We start from the raw sequence: 21654 nt of genomic DNA, 5'->3' as shown, positions 1-21654 counted from the left end.
GTCACTGAACTATGTCCATGAAATCATCCAGCTATTTAGTAATTATTAGAAGTTCAGTCCAGTAGCATTAAGATAGTGAAACTGTCAAATCACAATGGAAGAAGCTTTCTCAAACTTTTCCTCAACAAATGATCCTTCACCGACCCATCTAAAGACTGTAGCTTCATATTTGACTCTGTAGACCCAAGTCTTTACAGTTTACTCTTTGTTGTTGTGGGGAAACGAAACCTAATCGTTTAGAGCTTTACAACAGTCTCAAAATCAGTGGTTCATTCTAGGCATGTCTAAGAATTCCCAAGTCTTTGTAAATTTCTAGATGTGTTTATTCATCTCAAGCTTTAGGAATTTCATAAAAACAAATTCCTATTTCTGTCCTTGTATTCTTAATGACTGTCAGAATTATTATTTAAAAAAAATTGAAGTCCCAGTTTCACTGATAGGTGTTGCAGATAATTCTAGGCTAGAACTTACCCCTCCATGGTTCCACAGCGTTAGACCATTAACCAAAATGGGAACCAGGAAAGGTAATAACGTATAGTAGTGAGAAGTGCCTGTCAGCGGTATGCTGTTCTTCCTTTCTTAGTGTGTTGATCTGGAATATCATCTTGTTATATATCTTTTACACTTCGGCTTTTGGAGAACTTCTAGTAATAACTAAAGCAGGCTCTACCTTTTTTTACAGTATGTCTTCTATTTTAAAATTTCACTTTTTAACTTTGCATGTAACAAACTTCACTGGGTATTGGCTGGTATTCTCATTCAGGAGCAGTTCAAGACCTAGCCCAGATCTTGTTCAGAGAAAAATTAAGTTCCTGAAAGTTGTAGTAGGATCTCATGCCAGCAAAGATGCAAGCAGGGTTTTACTTTCAGTGTAACTGCCTTAAAAATCAGCTGCTTTTGTGCATGTATACCTGTGAATTCTCAGGCATCTTTCATGCAAGTGAAATAAGTATTGTAATGTTGTAATGGTCCGAGGTTTGTTCATTCCCATGGACAAGGATACTGGTACTTTTTTTTTTTTTTTTAATGAGGAAATACAGGACAAAAACAGTAGAATCACTGGATAAATTTGTTGTTGCTTGAAAAATAAAAAATGTTCAGAGACTTCATTGTTCTTTGCAAAGGCCACAGAAACTCCCTTTTCTCCTTTGTGGCAAGTCATTTCATTACATGGTTCTGTAGCAAGGCTTTTCTAAACAAGCCTGCAAAGACTTTCTTTTAGCAAAGCAGCATGTATGTTTGTTTTGTTTTGTTTTTTGTTTTCCCTTCTTAGTATCTTTTTTGCCTCTGTTAGGGAAAAGTTAGTTACCTTTCACTTCTCTGTACTGTAACATTCAATTTTTTTTTTGTAATTCAAGCCCTTCTCATTTCTTAGAACAGGGCTTCTTACAAGTAAGTGGTTTTCAGCTCCCAAGTAAGTGCTTTGCTGTAGCTGTCAACAATTCTTTCTAAACTTGCTGTAACCTTCCCACACAAGATCCTTAGCTCAGGGAAAGATACTTAAGCCATCCACATAAACCAATCATTGTGAGGTGTTAGCCTGCTAGAAAGCATGTCCTGAAGTATTTCCTTTTTTCCTTAAACACCATTGTAAGTTTGTTATAAATTAACTCAGATGCAAAATAAATTATTATTAATAATAATAATAATTCCAAAGGTTACTTTTGTTTGACATGAGATTTCTAAGCTATAAATTCTCCAGCTTTGTTTTTTCAGTTCAATCTTTTTTCTTTTAAATTCTCAGGAACTTGTGCGACTTCTGCAGCAAACAGTCCGATCTTCCCAATATGATAAATACTTTGCAAGCCGTCTGTGTGAGGGAGTTCCCAAAGACAAATTAGAGCTGTTACACCAAAAAGATGACCAAATTTTGGGTCTCAACAACCAGCTTGAAAAGTTAAATCTGGAGAAAGATAGTCTCCAGCAGGAAGTAAAGAATCTGAAATGTAAAGTCGGAGAACTCAATGAGCGGCTGGGTATGTTGATGGAAACTATTCAAGCTAAAGATGAAGTGATAATGAAACTGTCTCATCAACTCAGCGAATGTGAGGACAATACATCCTCCCAAAGTGGCGCAGTAAATTCTCCCGTGGCCACCTGTATTAATAAGGAACTACAGGAACTGGACAGACTAAAAGTAAGAGCAATGTCTCTGTCTTGATGGATAGGGAAATCTCTGCTGCCTTTAAAAACTACTTTCTAGTCTGCTCTATTTTCTGGGGAGATCACTTCAGCATTTCTCCAAGATACTCATCACCTGAGGCTTTCTCTGCTTGGAATCTACACTTTGAACTGTTGTGTGAACAATTTAAACAGGACTTCTATACTTTGAGCCTGTCTGTACAGCTGTAGTACAGTATCTCATACAGTCGGTAATTTAATCTTGGGTGTGGAGGAAGAGTGATGTGAGAAGTAATCAAAGGAACAGGAAAAAAGTAAGGGTAAGAGGAAGATATAAGCATGGAGGAATACCACCAAAATGCTTGCTTTTTTATTTCTTTAATATCAAAAGTGAGGAAACAAAAAGCATGAGGAATGAATGGTAAAGGAGAAAAGAAAAGAGGAATATAAGAACCTGTATTACTAATGATGCTCCAGATGTTATCAATGCATGTTATTATATTAACTGACCTCAGTGAATGTGTCAGGTTCTTACAGAGTTACTGAAGTTACCCACTTTGCTTTGAACATGTCTACTTGCCTTTGGATAAATGTTGATTCCACACTGATTAAAGTTCCAAGCGATTTGGAATATGAGAGACACAAAATATATTAAAAGGTTCATAGCTTTATTTCTTGTATGTAAGCCTGGAAGTTTTAGGAAATAAAATTGAAACTAGAAATTAATAGTCTGGACAGAAAGGAGAACAAAGCTTGCAGATGCTCATTGTGGGAATGTTGTAATTGTTCAGAGTCCCTCATCTCACAGCCTCACCCTTCAGAAGTAGTATTTGTAGCCTGGAGCCGAGTGAATTTGGTGGGGAAGCTTTTGGTAAGGATTTATATTTTTGTGTGGCGCAGACATGACTGAGGACTGGTAGGGTAACCAAAACCCAGGGCTCATTTGCCCCCAGTTCTTGTACTGCTTGTGCTTCTGGCTGGTGTGCAGCACCACAACCCCTCTGGCATGTTCAGCACGCGTCTTGTTCTCCTCCAGGTATGGTGAGGGGCAGCTTCGCAGGGATGGTCCTGCCTCATGCCTGCAAGCAGTGACCAACTGCCTTGTGCTGTGCAAGCACTGTGCAAGTGAGGCACAGCATCAACCTGTACACCTCCGTGCTCATAGCTATCTAGCCTCTGTGTTTGACTTAAGTGGATGCTAAAAATATTTAGTTTGACCCTAATTATTTTAGTAGCTATTAGTGTACCTGTTCGTAGCTGCTTGGTCTCTGTTCTGAAGTATACTTTCACTGGTAGGTATTTGCAATCTGTGAGATATCTTTATTAAAAATCCAGTTTGTTTTCTTTTATCAACAGGACAATCTTCAGGGTTATAAGACCCAGAACAAGTTTTTAAACAAGGAGATTTTGGAACTTTCTGCTCTACGAAGAAATGCAGAAGTGAGAGAGAGAGAATGGCAGGCAAAGGTCAGATTAACACAGCATGTTTTCATTTTGGCTATGTCTAATGCAGTTTTCAAAAATTCACTTGTAAATCTACGTAAGGAACTTAACTATAACAGAACTTGAACAATTCAAAAGTATGAAATGTGATAGAGTCAGTTAAAAAAAAACACACAGTTTTACAGACCAATGTATCTGAATGGATTCTTGAAAAATGTGGTAGATTTTAGAATAGTGTTAAGTGCAGTATTTCATAATTTATGAACGCAGCCATGTGTATTTCTGCAAGCATGTATCACTTGCTCAGCATTAAAACTGCAGTACCTTAAAGTATGCCAAAAACAGGGTGTGTATGAAAGGGTGTGATAGTATTTTATTTCGATGATATGTCACAGAATAGGGCTTTCCCCTGTAGAGCATGAAGGATGAGCAAGTTCTGGTGAATGTAACTTTGGAAGTGTTTCTGTATGGATGAATTTGAGTGTAGAGAAGGTGCAGGTAAATGACAGATTTCCATCACCTAGGGCAAATAGTGTGTGCACACTAGTAGCTAGGGCAAGATACCTGAGCTGAGTTTTGTGGGGTGTGCCTCTGTTTTTTGGGAATTGGTGTGCACAGCTGCCAAATCTAGAGGCTGTATTTTTGGCATGGAAGTTTGTTGACACCTGTTTGCTGTTACCTAACTACTTAATGTCTTTAAAATTCCATTTAAGTTTTTGGGGTTCAAACGTGCATAGATTAAAAACTATTTCTCTAGCAGCACAAAATGATTGAGTTGTACTTCATACACCGTAATAACAATTAAAGTTTACTCCGATTTTCTGCATATAAATATATGTACGGTAGAAATACACGCGAGCTACTATTCTGCCTTTAAAGAATTCTGTAAAAAAAAGTAACAAGTATCTGAGATCTTTCTCAAGTATTTAAATGCAGAATTTTATAATACTGTAATAAAAAGGTATACGTAACATGTAATTTCCATGTCAGAGTTGCTTTATGTTTCCTGGTGCTACAAAATTGGGGAGTAAAGTTGACTATTCTTGAATTAAATGTTTTTAATCAACTGAAACGAATAGAAGAATATTGAATCAGATATGAAGAGATGTGTAGAACAAACTAAATGTCGGAGGACGCATCTTAAATACTGTATGTTGTTTTCTGCAGTATACTAGCTTGGAAGCCAAACTCTGTCAGATAGAAAGTAAGTACTTGATCTTGCTTCAAGAAATGAAAACTCCTGTTTGTTCTGAGGAGCAGAGCCCTGCTCGTGAGGTTATTGCACAGTTACTAGAAGATGCCCTGAAAGCAGAAACCAGCGAACAACCAGAACAAGCGTTTTTCAAACCATACGTGGTCAGGTAATTTTGTGCAATTAAAATGTGTGTATATATAAAACATAGGGGTATAAATTATGTTGTGAACATGCCTTTATTTGTAGTAATAAAGGAAGTACCATCATTGGCAGCTAGAGCACCTACCTCTCAGATGAATTGTATCACACCTCAGGAGTTTGTTGTGGGTATCTTGACCAGCGGGCCTGGTTCTAACAATGGAAAACAGATGGTGGGGATATCATATTTGCAAGATTTGGAGCTTCTAATGTATTTTCCACCATGAATAATGGTATAGTGAGGAAATTATTTTTGACATTTAAATAAATAAAGCACTTTATTTGAGATACAGTATGGAATTTAAAATCAAATGTTATTATATAGCTGCTGCAGGTGAGCAATTGAAGAGATGGGCCAATTTGGACTTGACCCTGTTCTTAAATAAATCACTTAATCTGTGTAGTGATGTATGTATTGGCATATGGGCACAAAGTCTTTTTGAATATGTGATTTTAGAATAATAAATAAAATACATGGTTTAGAAAAATGTCTGAATAATAGTTTTGTTAAAACTTCTAGAAAACTATGGGGAGCAGTCTGAGGGCTATTGGTAACAACCTTAGGATGGGAACTTTCAGGATTGCTGAACACATCTTTAGGAGCACTTCTTTTTTTCCCTCCTGTCCTTTCAGTGAATATGATATATATGGTTTCCAAACAGTCCCAGAAGATGATGAGGAAGAGAAACTAGTAGCAAAATCACGAGCTTTGGACCTGAGATCGCTTTCTCTTAGTGAAAATCGGGAGATCTCCACAGGGGTAAAATGGGAAAACTATCTTGCAAGTACAATGAACAGAGAGATGATGCGCTGTGTGGAACTAAAGAACCTTATTCGATCTGGGATTCCACATGAACATCGTTCCAAGATATGGAAATGGTGTGTCAATCTCCATGTTAAAAAATTCAAGGACAGCACAGTTCCTGGGTACTTCCAGACCTTGCTTCAGAATGCCCTAGAAAAACAAAATCCTGCATCTAAACAGATTGAATTGGATCTCTTGAGAACTTTGCCAAACAACAAACATTATTCTTCTCCAACATCTGAAGGGATCCAAAAGCTGCGAAATGTGCTGCTGGCATTTTCATGGAGAAATCCAGATATAGGTTATTGCCAAGGGCTCAACAGGTAAGATTTTGTGAACTGTAACTTAAAACTATGCAGTGGAAGAAACAATGTGCACTTTCAAAACACTTATACAGCAACAGCCTTTTGGACAGCAGTTCTGCTCATGGGTTGTGTGCAATTTGTAATGTTGTAATAAGCAGATAATTATCACGTTTTAAAACAGTAAAAAGCAGAAGACTTGGATCATGAGACTTTTAAAACCAGCTTTGCAGAATTGGAACTGGCATTAATTTGTAGGAAATGGGCTATTAAATGTAGGTTTTGCAAGGTATTCATGTCAATTCTAGGGGATCCTTTTGCTTTTGTGTGCAAGAATTTGTTAGCAGATTTTTTGTGTGCTTTTTTAAATAAGCAGAAATAAATGCTTGAAATCTTATTTTTGTGTGTGTTAAGGCCACAAATTTCATCATTTCTTTCAGGATGTCTTCAGTTAAAGTTGCAGTAATTGTTTTAAGGACTATTTTGGTGCTACAAAGCTAGGCAAAATTTGAAGTATAATATAATTGCAATTGGCATCTGCTGAAATAGGTTTGGTAGTTTGAGATCTGTAATGAAGAAAGGTGTTATCTGAAATAGACATGTTACTCTAACATGCCGTTGTTGTCCCCGTGTTATAATTCCATAGATGTCAGGTTGTGTACTAGTTGATATACCAGAATAGGGCAAAAGACTTGAACTACAGCAGCTGTATCATTTTAAATTTGCACTGAAGAAGGGTACAGATACACTAATGAAGATCCAATACCAAGAGTTTAAAAAGCTACTATCCCTATCCAAAGGGTTACTAAATCCCTATTTATTTATTTAAGGAAACGTTTTCAAGTTAAATCATGGTGGTTTTAGGTCACTTTGGTCTGATTTCTTACTTTATATATAAAATGTCGCTCAAAAGCAGAGTACTCATGCAAACTGTAGAACAATGGATGCACCTGCTTCCCCCCTCTTTTTTAATTTCTGAGTATTTCACAAAAGAGAACCTATAAGAGAAATAATTCTGCAGTTGAGTATACTTAAAGAAGTTAAAAGCAAGTTAAATATTTTTACATGGTTTGATTCTCTTAAGATTTCAAAGCGTAGTAATTTTGTTAAGCTGTGTAACATCAAAAACAGTACGTGTTGCAGTTCCTGTTGCACGTGGAAATAAAACAAGTTGAGGTAAACTTTCATATTTTAACAGCTATCACACAGCAATGACACAAAGCTATTCCTCTGGTTTTTCTTCCGTAGTCCTCACTGGAAACAGGAAAACCAGGAATGCTGCTCTTGAATCCGTTTTTTCTACCTCCTTTAGGAAATTCTTAGAACAAGTTAAGTCTTTGAAAAGCTGTAGGTATTTTCTTAAAGACCATGGTATATGAAGATGAAAGTGTTACTTAACTTTAGTGTAGTGGATATAAAGTAAATTTGCTAGAAATTATTTTTCTAAACTTAAAATGATTGTGTGTGAAATGCAGGAACCATCTTCTCCTTCTCTTTTTCAATAAGGAAATACAAAAGTCTGGGGATCAGATTAGTAGGTTTAAGACTTGCAAACTTCTAATTAGTTTGCCTTAGTTCCCGGAAAAGTGTGTTGTAGCAAATCACTTTGCTTTTGCCTATGTGTTTCTTACTGAATTGAATAAAAATATTTGGATTGGCTGAGACAGCTTCTTTTTGCCTCATTTGAAGCTGCATTATCTCCTATTAATCCATTTATGTCTGCTGAACAGAAACAAAGGCTCTATTGTAATTCATCTCAATGCATTTTGTGGTATTTATAATAATGTTCTTCTCCAAATAAACCCTGTTTTCAGATTGGTAGCAATTGCTCTTCTGTATTTGGAACAGGAAGATGCATTTTGGTGTCTAGTAACAATAGTGGAAGTTTTCATGCCTCGTGATTATTATACAAAGACACTGCTAGGATCTCAGGTATGTGTTGTGCCAAAACAAAGCCTGGCCCTGTAAACTGTAGCCAGTTGGAAACTTTTGTTCTAAGACTGTTTGGTATGCCTTTTAGGGGTTGGGGGGGAGTAGGTAATAAGCTGGTGGAAGTGAGTTCCAGGCAGCAGGGACAAGGACTCTGAGTGTAGAGCTGAAATGAATGTTCAGTGACTTGCTTGGAGTTCTGGTTCTTAACCCCTCTTCTAACTATTAGTTTCACAACATTGACGGAACTGATTGATTGTTTCTTTCCTCAAAATTAGTGGGATGAGCTGTGGGCTGTCTTGGGGAGAAGCGGTTGGAATGCATTCTGCAGTACTGTGAGCAGTATACGCTTCAGTGCTCCTCTGCTTCCAGGCAGTGCTCTGCAGTGCTGCTTCCTCCCTTCTCCAAATCTCTCCCCAGCTCATTCTTTACTCTGGTGCTTGTGCACTGATGCAGTACGAGTTACCAGTAGCAGGAACACCATGTCTATGTTTGAGGAGACCTCTAAGATGGGGTGGATTATGAAGCAAAAGGTTGTTTCAGCAAGGGAGGTGTGCTTTGGAGTAATGGTGTATGGGTCGGGTGCATATAGCATAGAAATGTTGACTTGACAGTCCTGGGACTCCTAGCAAGCTCCAGAAAAATCAGCCCTAATTTGAACCATGTGTATGTTGGAAAGTATAGGATCAATAATATCACGTGTCTTCTTTTTAGGTTGATCAGCGAGTATTCAAAGACTTAATGAGTGAGAAACTTCCACGACTGCATGCTCACTTTGAACAGTACAAAGTCGACTACACTCTTATAACTTTCAACTGGTTTCTTGTGGTATTTGTGGACAGTGTTGTTAGTGACATCCTTTTTAAAATATGGGACTCATTCCTATATGAGGGACCAAAGGTGAACTGAATAAGCTAAGTTTTTCTGTTGCTATCTGGTAACAAGATACTGTGGTGTAACTGAGTTTCAGGATGCAGGAAGTTGGTTTCACAGGAATCCTGTCAGTTAAACTTTGCATACCCACCATTTTTTTTACCATTGAAAAATAAAGGTATAGGCAGTGCTGTCAATCAGTTTGCAATAATTATATGAAAATTGGAGCTACTGTTATAAAGAAGAAAACGTAAGTGAAGGAGGAGAAAGAAGCATTGAAAAGATGTAAATATTATCCATAACCAAGTATTAATGACTTCTCTGCAGCAACTATTTGCTTTATTTCTGCAAATGTACAGTTGTCCAACTCTCTGGGCCCCTATCATAAAATAAATGGATGGGGATATAAGAACTTTTGTGTTTCATGGTTGTGAAATTGTAGTGAAAAAAATCAGTGCAGGAAAATCATTTAATTTGAACCCCGTAATAGCATTAAAACAGATGATGGAGAGAATACGAGATCTATAAAATAGACAAAAATCGCTTATTAGTTAGATTTCTTGTCAACCTCATCTGAGCATTCTAATGCAGTGGTATTTTGTGAAGGCAGCTCTGCACAGACAAGTTCAAAACTTCCTGAAGCATTTTCACAATGAAGTAATGCTTTTTCCAGCTTATGACAAAGTTGATTTGACAAGCTGATATCAAAATCCTATCGCGTCAGTCCCCCACCATGTTGGGAAAATGGCACTGAAAAACAACCTGTTAAATAGTAAAGACTTGATTTTATTTGGTAATTTAGTAGTGTATTCAGCAGTCTTTACAGCTTTGAATTAGGAAATCAAAACTTCAGAGTTTATATACTGTAAACCCAATATTGTATTCCGGATTGAACTGCAGAACACCTTGTATTGGTTACAGGCTGTAACAGAAGTTTTGGGCAGCTCTTGGAAATGAAGGATAGAGCAGGCAGGAGAGATGGAGATATGATTAGATAGCTTAAATGCAAGCTGTAGGAGAAGTAATACTTCTCCTTTGAATTTATAATAGCTAAGAGCAAAACGTGCTGATTCTTTATATAGAGTCAAAGATTGTATTTGTTTTTATCAGGTAATATTCCGATTTGCCCTGGCACTCTTTAAGTACAAAGAAGAAGAAATCTTAAAACTGCAAGATTCTATGTCCATTTTCAAGTACCTTCGGTATTTCACGCGTACTATACTTGATGCTAGGTAAGTAATTCACACATGCACTTGAAAGACCTGTGGTGAGGCATGGGAGAAGTTTTATGTGTCCTTGTTTTTTGTTTTGTTTGGAAGGTGGTTTTTAATCTAAACCTAAACTTTGATAGAAAACAACTGGAGATGAAACTAACTGCTAACACTTCTCATGGACAGTTGATCTAGCACCATCTTTAAACACCGTGTGAATGATTAGGTTTCATGATATAAAAAAGGAGAGGTGACAAAAACAGAAGTGAATGGGTAATCCTAGTTGTTTTGAGGGGGACGGCTGTGATTACTTAGCCAGGCTGGTATTGTTTAGCAGTTATATAACGGTAGTGACATTTAAGAAGTTCAGCCATGCATAAAAAGTCTCACCCTGCATTGTGGATACAACTTAAGTTGTAAATGCTTTATAGTAAATAAAAGCATATCTTGGCTCAAGTATTAAAAACATTAACTGGGTCCCATTAGAATTAGATCGGTTACTAATGTATAACTTAATGCCATGCAGCTCTGATTTTAACAACATAGATTGAAGGAGACATAAAATACCAGTTATACACTCTTCTGTTCCTCAATCCTTGCCTAGGAACTAAGGTTCTTGTCAGTGATGGTATAATGTTTTAAGTTCTTTGTTTCAAGACTGCAGAGCAGCAGATTGAAATGAAAAAGAGGTCATGCTGGGATAGGTTTAATGTTGGAAGAAAAATAAAATGGCATAGATATTAAGACTTGCTGATTTTGAATTCAATATAAAATAATATATTGGAATCCAAGGCATTTGTTTTTACCATAATAAATTCCAGACAGAATTATGCTTGTATTTTGTCTCCGTCTTTTAAGAGCTATTTACTATTTTTAATTCCTGACTTGCAGTTTTAACTGGAACAATTTAAAACTGAATAATCTCATTCTATGATTAAAAAGGATTGCTGGGACTGATGCAGGGAGAATATTCTGCACCTGCTTTAGATAGTGAAAGTCTTGATAACAGCTGCTGCTTTCTCTGCTGAAACATCTGTGAAAACTCTTGAGGGAGAGTAGCATTGTGCTTTGTATTTTAGTGTTCCCTCTTTGATTTGAAAAATGCTGAGCACTTGTTGTACTCATCCATTTGTGACTGATGAAATGCTGACCATGCTTCCAAATCTGGAAGGGACAGAAAAGTATGTATTTGGTTTGGGGAAGAAGGGGCACATATTTTTTAAACGAAGCAATAAATAAAACTTAAAAAAATAAAATAAAATAAAAATAAAAAATCAGAACCTAAAATTTGTGGATATTTTAAGAATATATCCTATAATCAAATGTATAATGTGCATCCCAGCAGTACCATGAGTAACTAAAGGTTGGAAAATGCGATGGAGGAGTCAGAACTTTAGATTTGGTTTTCCTTTCTTCTTACTGTTATGTAAAGCAGGTGATGATTTCTCGCTCCTGTATAAAATGTCTGGTGCTGAGATATCTTTAAAGTATCTGTAACATTGTTCAGGTAAGGCCAGAATTCAGTGCATCAAAAGTGCATATAGTACAAAAACATGCTATGCTGGTCTGTAAATCCTTGCTTTCATGGGATTTTAAAAGTCAAAGTTGCAAGGATGGTGTAGTGGTGTGTAGTGCCACCTAGGGGATATTAACTTCCATGTCAGAACTGATTTGTGTGATCGTACTGTAAAATTATTCAAACCAACTCGTCTGATATTCTACCATTTTTTTTGTACAAGTTTTACAACATCAAAATTTAAACAGTACCGAAACACGTAGAATTATGTCCGATAATGATATGGACAAAAAAAATCATCCTGTAGAAGAAAAATTCCAAAAGACTATTTTTATAGAATTCATGAACATCCTCAATGAGTTAGAAACAGTGCAAAATAATCTTGTAAGTTTAAGCTCTCTAATAGAGAAAAGTATATACCAAAATGCTCATAAACATACTTCAGGTTATAGGACATCCTAGGCTGTGTATTTACCTAGTTTTTTTACAGGTGATAATTGTGTTCCATATGTGCACAGGTAGAGAGGCTATATTCTGTTCATAAATAGCAGGAAATAGTCATTTCTTACCCCAAAATACAAACCTAGGGAGAGCTTACTCTTAAATAAACTGTCCAAATAAATTGTCTTAGTATTAGGGTTCAGCTGATAATGAAACTAGACTAAGTTAAGCTCCAGTTCCCCTTTTTCCTTCAGTAAGTAGTAAGAACTTGTTTAGGTGCAGATCAACAGTAATCATTTAATTAACTGTATCTTCGGACTGACTAGGTAGATCAGTGACTAGTTTCATTGTGACTGTATGATGGGATGTCATAGCGTGTCTCTGGAAGAGCTCTTGTGATGCTTTGCTGTGTGATCTGACTAGCTTGAGCTGACGCTAGCTCAGAGATCTCTGCTCCATCCAGTAAAACTCCTGAGCTTTATCATCGTATCAGTTTGTCTTTAATGTGTTTTGTGCTATCCTTGTTTTCACCTGTACTGTCCCAGGCGTTACCTGGTCTCTTGCAATACTTCATTATCCTGGATAAGTTGAGAGCTGACTGTCCTGGTGTTGAATGAGCTTTCCGGTGTATAACTGGGTATCTGGATGTACTGGGTATTCAACCTAGCCAATGAAGATCTGATTAGCCAAGCTTACGTCTTCAGTGTTGTCAAGAACTATAACTGTTATAGTTGTATATAGAATTTGCAGGTGGCTTTGAGGACTGGTGAGCATTTGAGAACATTTTACCACTTGAAGTAACTAAAACTGTGTACTTTATAGAACTTTTTTTCAATCCTGATAACATTTGAGATCTGTCAGGTACGTGAAGGAAAACAGATGTCAGTCACATGCTAGATACTGATACTACTGTGGTACAAAACTGATTTCAAAAGATTCTAAATGTGAATGATTATTGTGTTATGTTATATAATCTTACAGGAAACTGACTGGTATTGCGTTTGGAGACCTGAATCCTTTTCCATTACGTCAGATCAGGAACAGAAGGACCTATCACCTGGAGAAAGTACGTCTCGAACTAACTGAACTTGAAGCCATTCGTGAGGATTTCCTGCGTGAACGAGAGACCTGCGTAGAAAAAAGAGACCTTATTAGTGATGATGAGGAGGATAGTTGAAACTACTCAACATAAACTTTTCTTTGGGATCATGACCAAAGTGAGTTAACCTCCAAAACACTTTATTAATCCTATCAAACCGAATGTAAAGTAGTTGCTTTTGGAAATATGCAGGACAAATTTCCAAACCCCAGCACTTTCAGATATATGGCATTGTGTGGAGGCCAAACACTTGTTTACATTTATGTTCACAGAAATGTATGTAAGGCACTTAGTATCTGTCTCAGTTTAGTCATACAGCTGAATTGCTGAAACAACAATTGACAGTTGTTTTCCTGCAGCACGCTTAGTGTCTATATGTGAAGCAGTAGTAACTAAAGTCTGCATTCTGTTTACTACATTCATTGCCAAGCTTCTGTATCTGTTTGATTGTAACCATGTTTTTTATAGAGCAGGTTCAATGTGGGTGGACATGCTATTTTTCAGTTTTGGTTTTGTTCAATAAATGGCGTTCATTGTGTTGTCCTTGGGGGGGGGGGGGGGGCATAGGGAGGAACAAACACTTTTTACACTTTTTAGGTCACAACTAGTAAAGTATGGATTGAAGCACCATAAGAACTTTTACATTCCTTTATCTTTTACTGAAGTGACATGAAATGGATCATGAAACAGAAGACTTATGTACTTCAAGTATAAAATAAGTCTCTATTTGTACCTGAATATTCAGCATATGCTAAAACAGTGATAGCAAATACTTATGCTGTTCTGGGTGAGTGTGTTGATGATGATTCACATTAATACAAAAGGTTTTATAGAGCAAATTCTGTTCAGTTAATTTTATTTCTATTCACTTTTTTTCTGATGGCTGTCTCAAAAAAAGCCACACCTAAAACCCAGCCATTATGGAATAAGAATGGAGCTTGCTACAGGAGTACTATGTATTAATTGTGTATCCATTGAAGGTATTTTTTCCATTACTTTGAACTGAAATCACTTTTCTTATTTAGGGCTTCAAGTCTTCATCTTTAAAAAGAAATATAGCATTCTTTCTGCATGATTGTATAGCTATTGTATAATAATAATAGGGAGTAAAGACAAATGAATATTTATCAGTCAATCAAAGGAGCCTAAAGGCCACAGCATGCACGTATAAGTGTAAGATACTTTTCCAGTGGAAAAATGCAAGATTGTCCTAACGTATTCGGCTTTGCTGTGAATGTTAAGTGCATCTGCTTCAAGACATCTGTAAGGAAACATTTCCAGCATTATGGAAATGTGAGTGGAGGCCATGCTTGCTTGTGACTTCCAGTACTCTTAAATGGTTCTGAGGATGAGGAGGCTTTTTGCTTTTTTGTTTGTTTGTGGGTTTTGTTTTGTTTTGCTGGTTATTCACTGAACTCTTGCAATGTTCCTCCTTCAGTTGTTGGATCTTCATAATATTAGATGGACTTAGATGTTGTTTCTGAATAGATGATGATAAAACTAACATTCAAAATAGGTCAGCTCTTGGGGAGTGGTTAATTAGCAAAAAAAAAAAATAAACTTATTGTCAGGAATGGTCCAAGTGCATGAAGCTTCTACTTCTCTGTTGATTTGCTCAGAACGAGTAGGATTTGTATGACAGGTACACTCATGTAAATGTTTTAGAAAATCCAGGTGTGTGCAGGGAGCTTCTTTTTCACAGCACTTTTGTAAAGGATGTATTTATAGCCTTCTCTAAGCATATTATTAATCAGTTTATCTGAGAGGGAAATATGTAGTGAGGTGAAAAGTAACTTACAGGACTGCTTTTGATATATAATGTATGCCTTTTCCTGTATAATGTATAACTTCAAATTAGCCAATAAATCCTTGCCAGTGAGGGACACGTGGTATGATCATCTTGATTTGTATGACATTTGTCTTGTAAAATGTCCCCTACCTTGTCTTTTGTAAGTGGTAGTTTTTTGGTTCTTTTTCCTAGTTACTCTTGGTTGTTTACTTGAACTTGTTAGGCAGGGTTTTTTCATATTATTGCATGTACTGTATTCTTTTTTTTAACTTACAATCAGTATTTGAATATAAAAATGGGACCAGCTTTTCTAATTTTCTAGTTATGCTGTCTTTGTTTTGGAAGAGCTGGTCTCTAAGTGGGTTTGTAATGTCCTTTTTTTTTTTTTTTTCATCTTGTTTTCAAATGTTAAATGAAAACTTCTAACTTGAAGATCTTCCTTCCTGTGGCAACAGTTGAAATGCTAAGGTGAAGAATTTAGAAATACGTACCTTAGTCTCCTACAAGTCTGCTATTCCAAGGTTTTGAGTCTTCAGTTAGAACTAGATCTATGACTTTAGGAGATGTTTTCATACAGAATACATCTAAGTTTTTAGGTTGTGAAGCTAAAACTAACTTCAGGGCAACAGTTTGGGAAGATTTGTAGATGACAAAACATGACCTGCCATGTTACAAGACTGTTTCCTGTTTGTACAGTAACATTAAGTAGCTCTGTTTCTTATTCCATTATGTGAATCTAAAACATGAATAGTAGGAAATTATGGAAATCATGCTGTCTCTGGGCATTTTGTTAGCTTCCAATTATGAAATGAGTTGGTGTTAATTTACTGAAGTTCCTAGCAAGATGTTGACTTCATTTTGTTAATAATAATTGATGCCTTAGTTAAAAGGTCAAAAAATTTGAAGAGGCATCTAACCTATGACTGCTAGAAATCCATGTGGAACAAAAATGAGACAAATACAGCAGGAAGCAACTTCCAGGGACTCTTTCCTCACTGTTACAAATGTCTTTAGGCAAATACTAGTTTTCTAGTGGTGCTTAATCTGGTGATTTTGAGGAGCAGTAACTAGTTAGGGATATGCAGGATATACAACCAGTATTTAAACCAAATGAAATCAAACAAAAATACAGTGTGACTTGTCAGCCTTGCAAAAGGCTGAACTGTGCAGATACCAGGTGCTCACAATTCGGGGAAAGCTTCCAAAACAGTATATGAGGATTTAACATTCATACCAGCCACTTAGTAGGAAATTGACCTGTTAATGCAAATGAAGACTGCAAAGAGTTACTTTTTTAAAACTTCAAGATCATGCACATGTGCAGAATTTCTTAGGCATGGTTCCCAGTATATTATGCATATATGCATATTGCAGAATATTTCTCCATCTTCATATGCTTATGCATGACTTTCAGTGAAACTTCTGGTTACTTGGTTAAAAATGTTCTGTTACCTTATATTAAATAGGCAGAAGTTTGGTGCACAATACCTCTAGCTATTAAGTCTTCATAGTATTTCAGCTTTACCTGGACGTGTATATAGGTAGTGTTATCATCAGGTGTTACCAGATTTTTTAACCAGATATGTAATGAATAAAAATATTTCATTGCCCTTTAGGTGTTTTCTGTGACAGATTCGCACCTCGCACTCAGTCATTGTAAACATGGTAAGATACTTCAGCAGAAAGGGAAAGATTTTTGTTCCTTAAGACAGAGAATAAATGAATGGTTCTACACTTGGTAAGCTGAGTTGTTTGTTCAGTCATACTTAAGTGAGAAATGGAAAACGAGTCACTTTATTTCACTAAATTGTGTAGCTGTTTTGCTGAATTTTCCCTTAAGTGCCATGTTGGAAATAAGCAATATGCGGTACAAGAAATCTGAATCACAAAACATACATGATGTTATTTTTGTAAAAAATGATGTAAGAAAAAAAATAATAAATTGTTTACTTTGCATTACAGCTTGCTCTGGTTCTTCTTTTTTCATAACAGATGGAATAACTGTAGGTGCCGTCAGAACAAATCCCTAGTAAATCGGGTGTTTTTGTCTGATAATGTAATTTTAGAGAGTATAGAGGAACAAACATGCAAAGTTGGCTTTGAAGCATGAAGATGTGAACTATAGACATTTTGCATGCTGGTGTTGCTGTCTGGGTAAAGTTGTGTTTGGTGTTCTTAGTTACTGGGGGGGGTGGGGAGAGAAGATTAAATTTCCATGAGCGCTTACAGGGAACAGACTTCCTAAGAAACCTGAATATTTGTGTAGTATCTCCTAACACAGCCTCTTCAGCAGAACGTTCTTGTCCTGTAGCTCTGCTATAGGATGGCAAGCTGTTAAGAGTAGATATTGGCACAGCTGGAAATCTGTTCAAAGGACTTGCACAACAGGATAGAGAGCAGCAACTGAGGCAAAAAAAATACTCAGGCCTAAGGAGAACCTCCTGTCCTGTATACTGAAAGTTTTAAGCCTGAGGAATAAACAGAAAATTCTGGAAAGAGAACGCATGGGGAGCAAGGTCTGTCTTGGACACTTGGCATATTCAGCATGAGCAGGTTGTGTTGTCCCAGCAGCTGCTGGGGCCTGTTGAAGAACAGCTGAGGCTCCTGTTTCCTCCTTGGGACTGAGCTCAAGACATTTGTTCTCAACGGAATTGCAACAAGAATGTAAGTGCAGTTGCTGATAAATGTTAAGAGACTTATTCCTGAGAAATACATTATTTTAGAAAGGATAAATAGAGCTGGTCTAGTCTGACCTGAGAGCAAGTATCTGCAAAATCTTGCTCTCCATTCAGAATAACTGAGATGTGGAGAACATGCTGAAGTCTGCTGGTTCTGTATTATAGTATATCAGGTATTCACTCTACGGGATTTTCAGAAGCGCTAAACATAGCTTCCTTATCTGCAGCTCCTTGACCTCACTGGAAGCAGAATCCATGTAGTGATGAGGCTCTAAGATTTCCCACACATGAAGGCTGTGAAGTATATTCACTGAGATAATGCAAAGGAAGGGTGTGCTCTGCCTTGGAAGCTTTCCTCCTGGAAAAGAAGGTAAAAGGTTCAATCACAAAGAAGTTAGTAGAATGGTGTTTTTGTCATGATACCGTGCTGTAGAAGCCATACTCCTCTACAATTCTATATATCTGACAGCCAACTCTGCGCTGTCAACATGACTAGGTAGTCAGAGGAAGGACTAGACTGGTAAGCACAACTCGGGAATGCATGCTGAAGGTAAAAGAAAAAAAACAAACAAACAAAGAGTTATTAAATAAGAAAACTGCCTGTTGTAGAGAAGTGAATAGGGTAATAAAACTTTCAATATTAGAATATAGATGAGGAAATTAACAAGACTTTGGCCTTAATTCAGTTGCATCTAGTCTTGAATGATTACATGGTGCCTGTGTGTTTCAAGTAATGTGTACTTTATATATGTACAAGTTACATATTTTTTGCAGTGCAATGCCTCTAAGACTTGATGTTTGAGCTGATGAACTGACTCGATATCTTCAGGCACCATGATTGGTGATTAAACTATGAAATAGGCTATTTACCTGTTTTTGTAAATGCAGGTGGTGTTTTTTCTGGTGTTTATTCATGGGACATCCCCATGGAAAAGTAAGGTATGGGCTTCATTCTTTATTACCTGCTAAAAGAGACCGGTAAATACATGGTTAGCAGACATCACAGTGTTTGTCTTCAGAATTCACTGACTTACCAGGTTGCTTGTGCTGCCTGCTTTGGAAGCTACTCAGGTTTGACTTTTCCTTCTTAATCTTGTCCTGTATGCACGTAAAGGCTTTGACATGATTGCTAGAGATGATACAAAGAAATCTGAGTTAAAATGTTCTAAAGGAAACTGAACAACTAAACCAGGTGAGAGCAATTTCTTATTTATGCAGAACCTACATTTTTGCCTGTAAACCCTGTGGGTATAGTATTGGGGATGAGATTCCATCTACCCATATGTTTTGGGAGACCTTGTAGGGCTGGCCAGTAGAAACTAAATTCAGTGAGGGTTATTCAGGCACTAGGGAGAGCTTGTCTTGATTTCAAAAGCATCTGTGGCCTGCCAGGGCAAACTGTTGTTTTTTCCCCTTGTAGCAAACAAAAGAAGCGGCCTTCCTTGTGTGCCCTTTTCTCTGAGATTTTTGTAGAAGTATTGATGGGACTTGCATGTGATCATACCACATTGTAGAACTAAAGGTGAGGAATTAAGTCGCTTTATTTCCTGTTTCAATTCATTCTGATGGCATTTGAAACCTTTACTATTGCTCCCATTTCCTGTCCTCCACCCTCTATAATATCAAATACAGCCACTTTCCTTTCTGATTTGGGAGAACTGGGTGGAACTCCTGGGCTATGGAGCAGGGGCACAGTTCAATCTGGTTGACTTGAAGTCTGAAGCCAAGTTTCTAAGTGCGATAATAAAAAGCATAGCATTTAGGCTCTTTCTTAATATAAAATTATTTTGAAATTCATTGTACCATCTTAGCAATGCTTTGCAATGGAAACAGGCCACCTGTTTATGTGTAATTTGCCATAGCTTTGCTTTATCTTAACTGCATACAGAATTTTAAGTAAAGGCAGCCTTTGTGTTAAAAGCATTTATGTTCAGTCTGTAAGGTGTGAAAAATACCACAATTGCTCTATAACAAATGTTGGATACTAACTTGCCTGGAATAAATTTAAGGAGACCATACAGTATTTATCACAATTACTGTCTGCTGAAAAGAGGGAGAAAATCCAGTTTTACAGGTCTGGGGAATGTCTTTAAGACAGGAGAATAAACAAACGAAGGAGTTCTCAGTAGTCAAAATTTTGTCTAGGGCAACTTGGAAAGCAGTATGGAAGCTGGTTGTTATAGTAGTGCTCGCTAATTCATTTTGAGTTGCACAGTGAAGACTGGTCACTCTTTGAATCCCAATGTTTTCTTGAAACAAAAAGAAAGTTCACTTGGCGACTTTGAATTTTAGACCACAAAAAAAAACAATGTAACCTTGTATTTAGGCTTGCATAGAATATAGGAAGAGGTTCCTCTCTCATTAGTCTCTCTCTAATGAATTCATCTCTTTGGCGTTAATTCCTTGGTATTGCTTTCTTGTACTCTGAATCTACTTAAAGCAAAGGAAATCAGGTCCTATACCTGAAATATTCCCAAACCAGCTTGGGAGAACTATCATAGTCTGGAAGGTTCTACATCTCAGGTGTGGAATACAAATACAAGGCTGTCAAATTCTGGGATTATGTGTGCTGCTCGCATGCAACACGTTCTTATCAAAATAGTCTTGTTTAAGCCATGTCAGGCACCCATTACATTTTTTGCATGTGTCCTTGGTTAAACTTTGTTATCATTGCAGAGTAACTCAGCTTGCCCATTGACGAAATGGAGCACAACTGAATAAACAAGTGAGGACAATTGTTTGTTTTTCAGATCCAGGGCTTGCAGATTTCTGAAGTCGCTTGCATTGTTGTGTAGTGCTGCTGAAAGCTGGAACAACACGAGCTATTTACTTAACCTTGGACCAATTGCTACCCCAACAGAGAAGGAGGGGGAGACACCTTGCAAGCAACTGGTGCCACTTCAGCGGTGATGCCTTGGACTCTCGGGACTTCCTGGAGAAGAAACCCTGCTGGGCAGCACTCGTTTCGGGGGCTCTGGTCCTGGCAGCCGCTATTCCTCCGTGAGTCAGGTGTGTGTCCTGCATGTGCAGAGTGGGCTGTAAGAGCAGGGCCCTTACCTGGGGGCATACGGGGAAGGTGGGGCTCAGCTCCCTGCATAACAGCCTGCGTGGGGCTTGGAGTCTCCCAGCTCCATTTCCTGTCTTCTTACGGTACCCTGCGCCCCGCAGCCCCCGGGGCCAGTGAACCTGGCGGGGTCCCAGCCACCCGCCCCGGGTCTCAAACCCGGCCTGGTGCCGTGAGGAGCCGGGGGGCGGAGCGGGGCCGGGCCGGCACACCTCGTCCCCCTTCCGCAGCCCGAGGCGCAGTGCTGAGCCGGCGGCGCCCCCGGTCCCAGCTGGCCCTGTCTCTTGGTGGCTCCCGGCCGCAGCCCGGCTTCCCCGGGTCCGTGAGGGGGCGCCGCGGCTCCCCGCGGCGGGGTGTGGGGCCCGGCCCGGCCCTGCCCTCCCCTCCCCTTCCTCACGCCCAGGGGCGGGCGCCCGGCGCGGCCCCGGCGGCTTCTCTCGGTGAGCGGCTCCCGCGCCGCCCCTTCAGCCCCCTCAGCCCCGGCCCTGAGGAGCCCCGCGGAGGGGCCGCGCCCGGCGGTAAGTGGGTGCCCGCAGCCCCCGGCGTCGTCCTTCCTTTCCGCTCCCCTCCCCGCCTCTCCAGCCGTGCCTTCCCCGGCAGCTTGAGCGCTGTCCCCGCTCCGTGGCGGAGCTCGGAGGCTGAAGTGAGGCGACTCCGGAGCCCGCCGGGGAGCTGCGCCCCTCGTCGCCGGCTCCTGCCTGGGGTCTGCATGGACGTCGGGGCCGCCGTGGCTCGGGCTGCTGCTCGGCCATCCCCTCGGCGTCGGGTGCTTGGAAGGGCTTTGGTGGTTTCCACCCGCGGCTGTCAGCACGGGGGCAGGCAGCTCCCCGCATCATCTCAGCAAGCAGCGGCTTTCACTTGTCCCTCAGCAGGTCCCACAAAGGCTGGGGAGCGAAGTAGGTTCAGAAGTACCCCCTCTGTGTGACCAGCGTGGATGGCTGGTCATGCCTCAGCTTATTGATGCCTTTGTGCAAATGCTTTGAAACTCTT

The 21654-nt window shown here is 38.8% G+C and overlaps 1 protein-coding gene across 7 annotated transcripts in view; it reads left to right on the top strand.

Moving 5' to 3' along the window:
- The window catches only part of TBC1D2B (TBC1 domain family member 2B), a 48540-nt gene that overhangs the window by 21570 nt on the left and 5316 nt on the right, over nucleotides 1-21654 (top strand). For 4 of the 7 annotated variants that reach the window (XM_035335425.1, XM_035335427.1, XM_035335428.1 and 1 more), the window contains exons 6-13: nucleotides 1745-2137; nucleotides 3478-3588; nucleotides 4732-4925; nucleotides 5591-6085; nucleotides 7879-7996; nucleotides 8708-8893; nucleotides 9977-10098; nucleotides 13016-13251. In XM_035335425.1, the coding sequence (XP_035191316.1) occupies nucleotides 1745-2137; nucleotides 3478-3588; nucleotides 4732-4925; nucleotides 5591-6085; nucleotides 7879-7996; nucleotides 8708-8893; nucleotides 9977-10098; nucleotides 13016-13211 (1815 nt within the window). In that variant the 3' untranslated portion in view covers nucleotides 13212-13251. Of the gene's footprint in view, nucleotides 1-1744; nucleotides 2138-3477; nucleotides 3589-4731; nucleotides 4926-5590; nucleotides 6086-7878; nucleotides 7997-8707; nucleotides 8894-9976; nucleotides 10099-13015; nucleotides 13658-16914; nucleotides 17063-17827; nucleotides 18151-21654 lie in introns of those variants that run through there. The other 3 variants (XR_004753469.1, XM_035335423.1, XM_035335424.1) reach the window with 3 other exon arrangements.

The sequence above is a fragment of the Oxyura jamaicensis genome, chromosome 10 (genome assembly GCF_011077185.1).
Source record: "Oxyura jamaicensis isolate SHBP4307 breed ruddy duck chromosome 10, BPBGC_Ojam_1.0, whole genome shotgun sequence".
NCBI classification, from domain to species: domain Eukaryota; kingdom Metazoa; phylum Chordata; class Aves; order Anseriformes; family Anatidae; genus Oxyura; species Oxyura jamaicensis.
The sequence above is the reverse complement of the archived record's forward strand: the minus strand, read 5'-3'. Positions and strand labels throughout refer to the sequence as shown.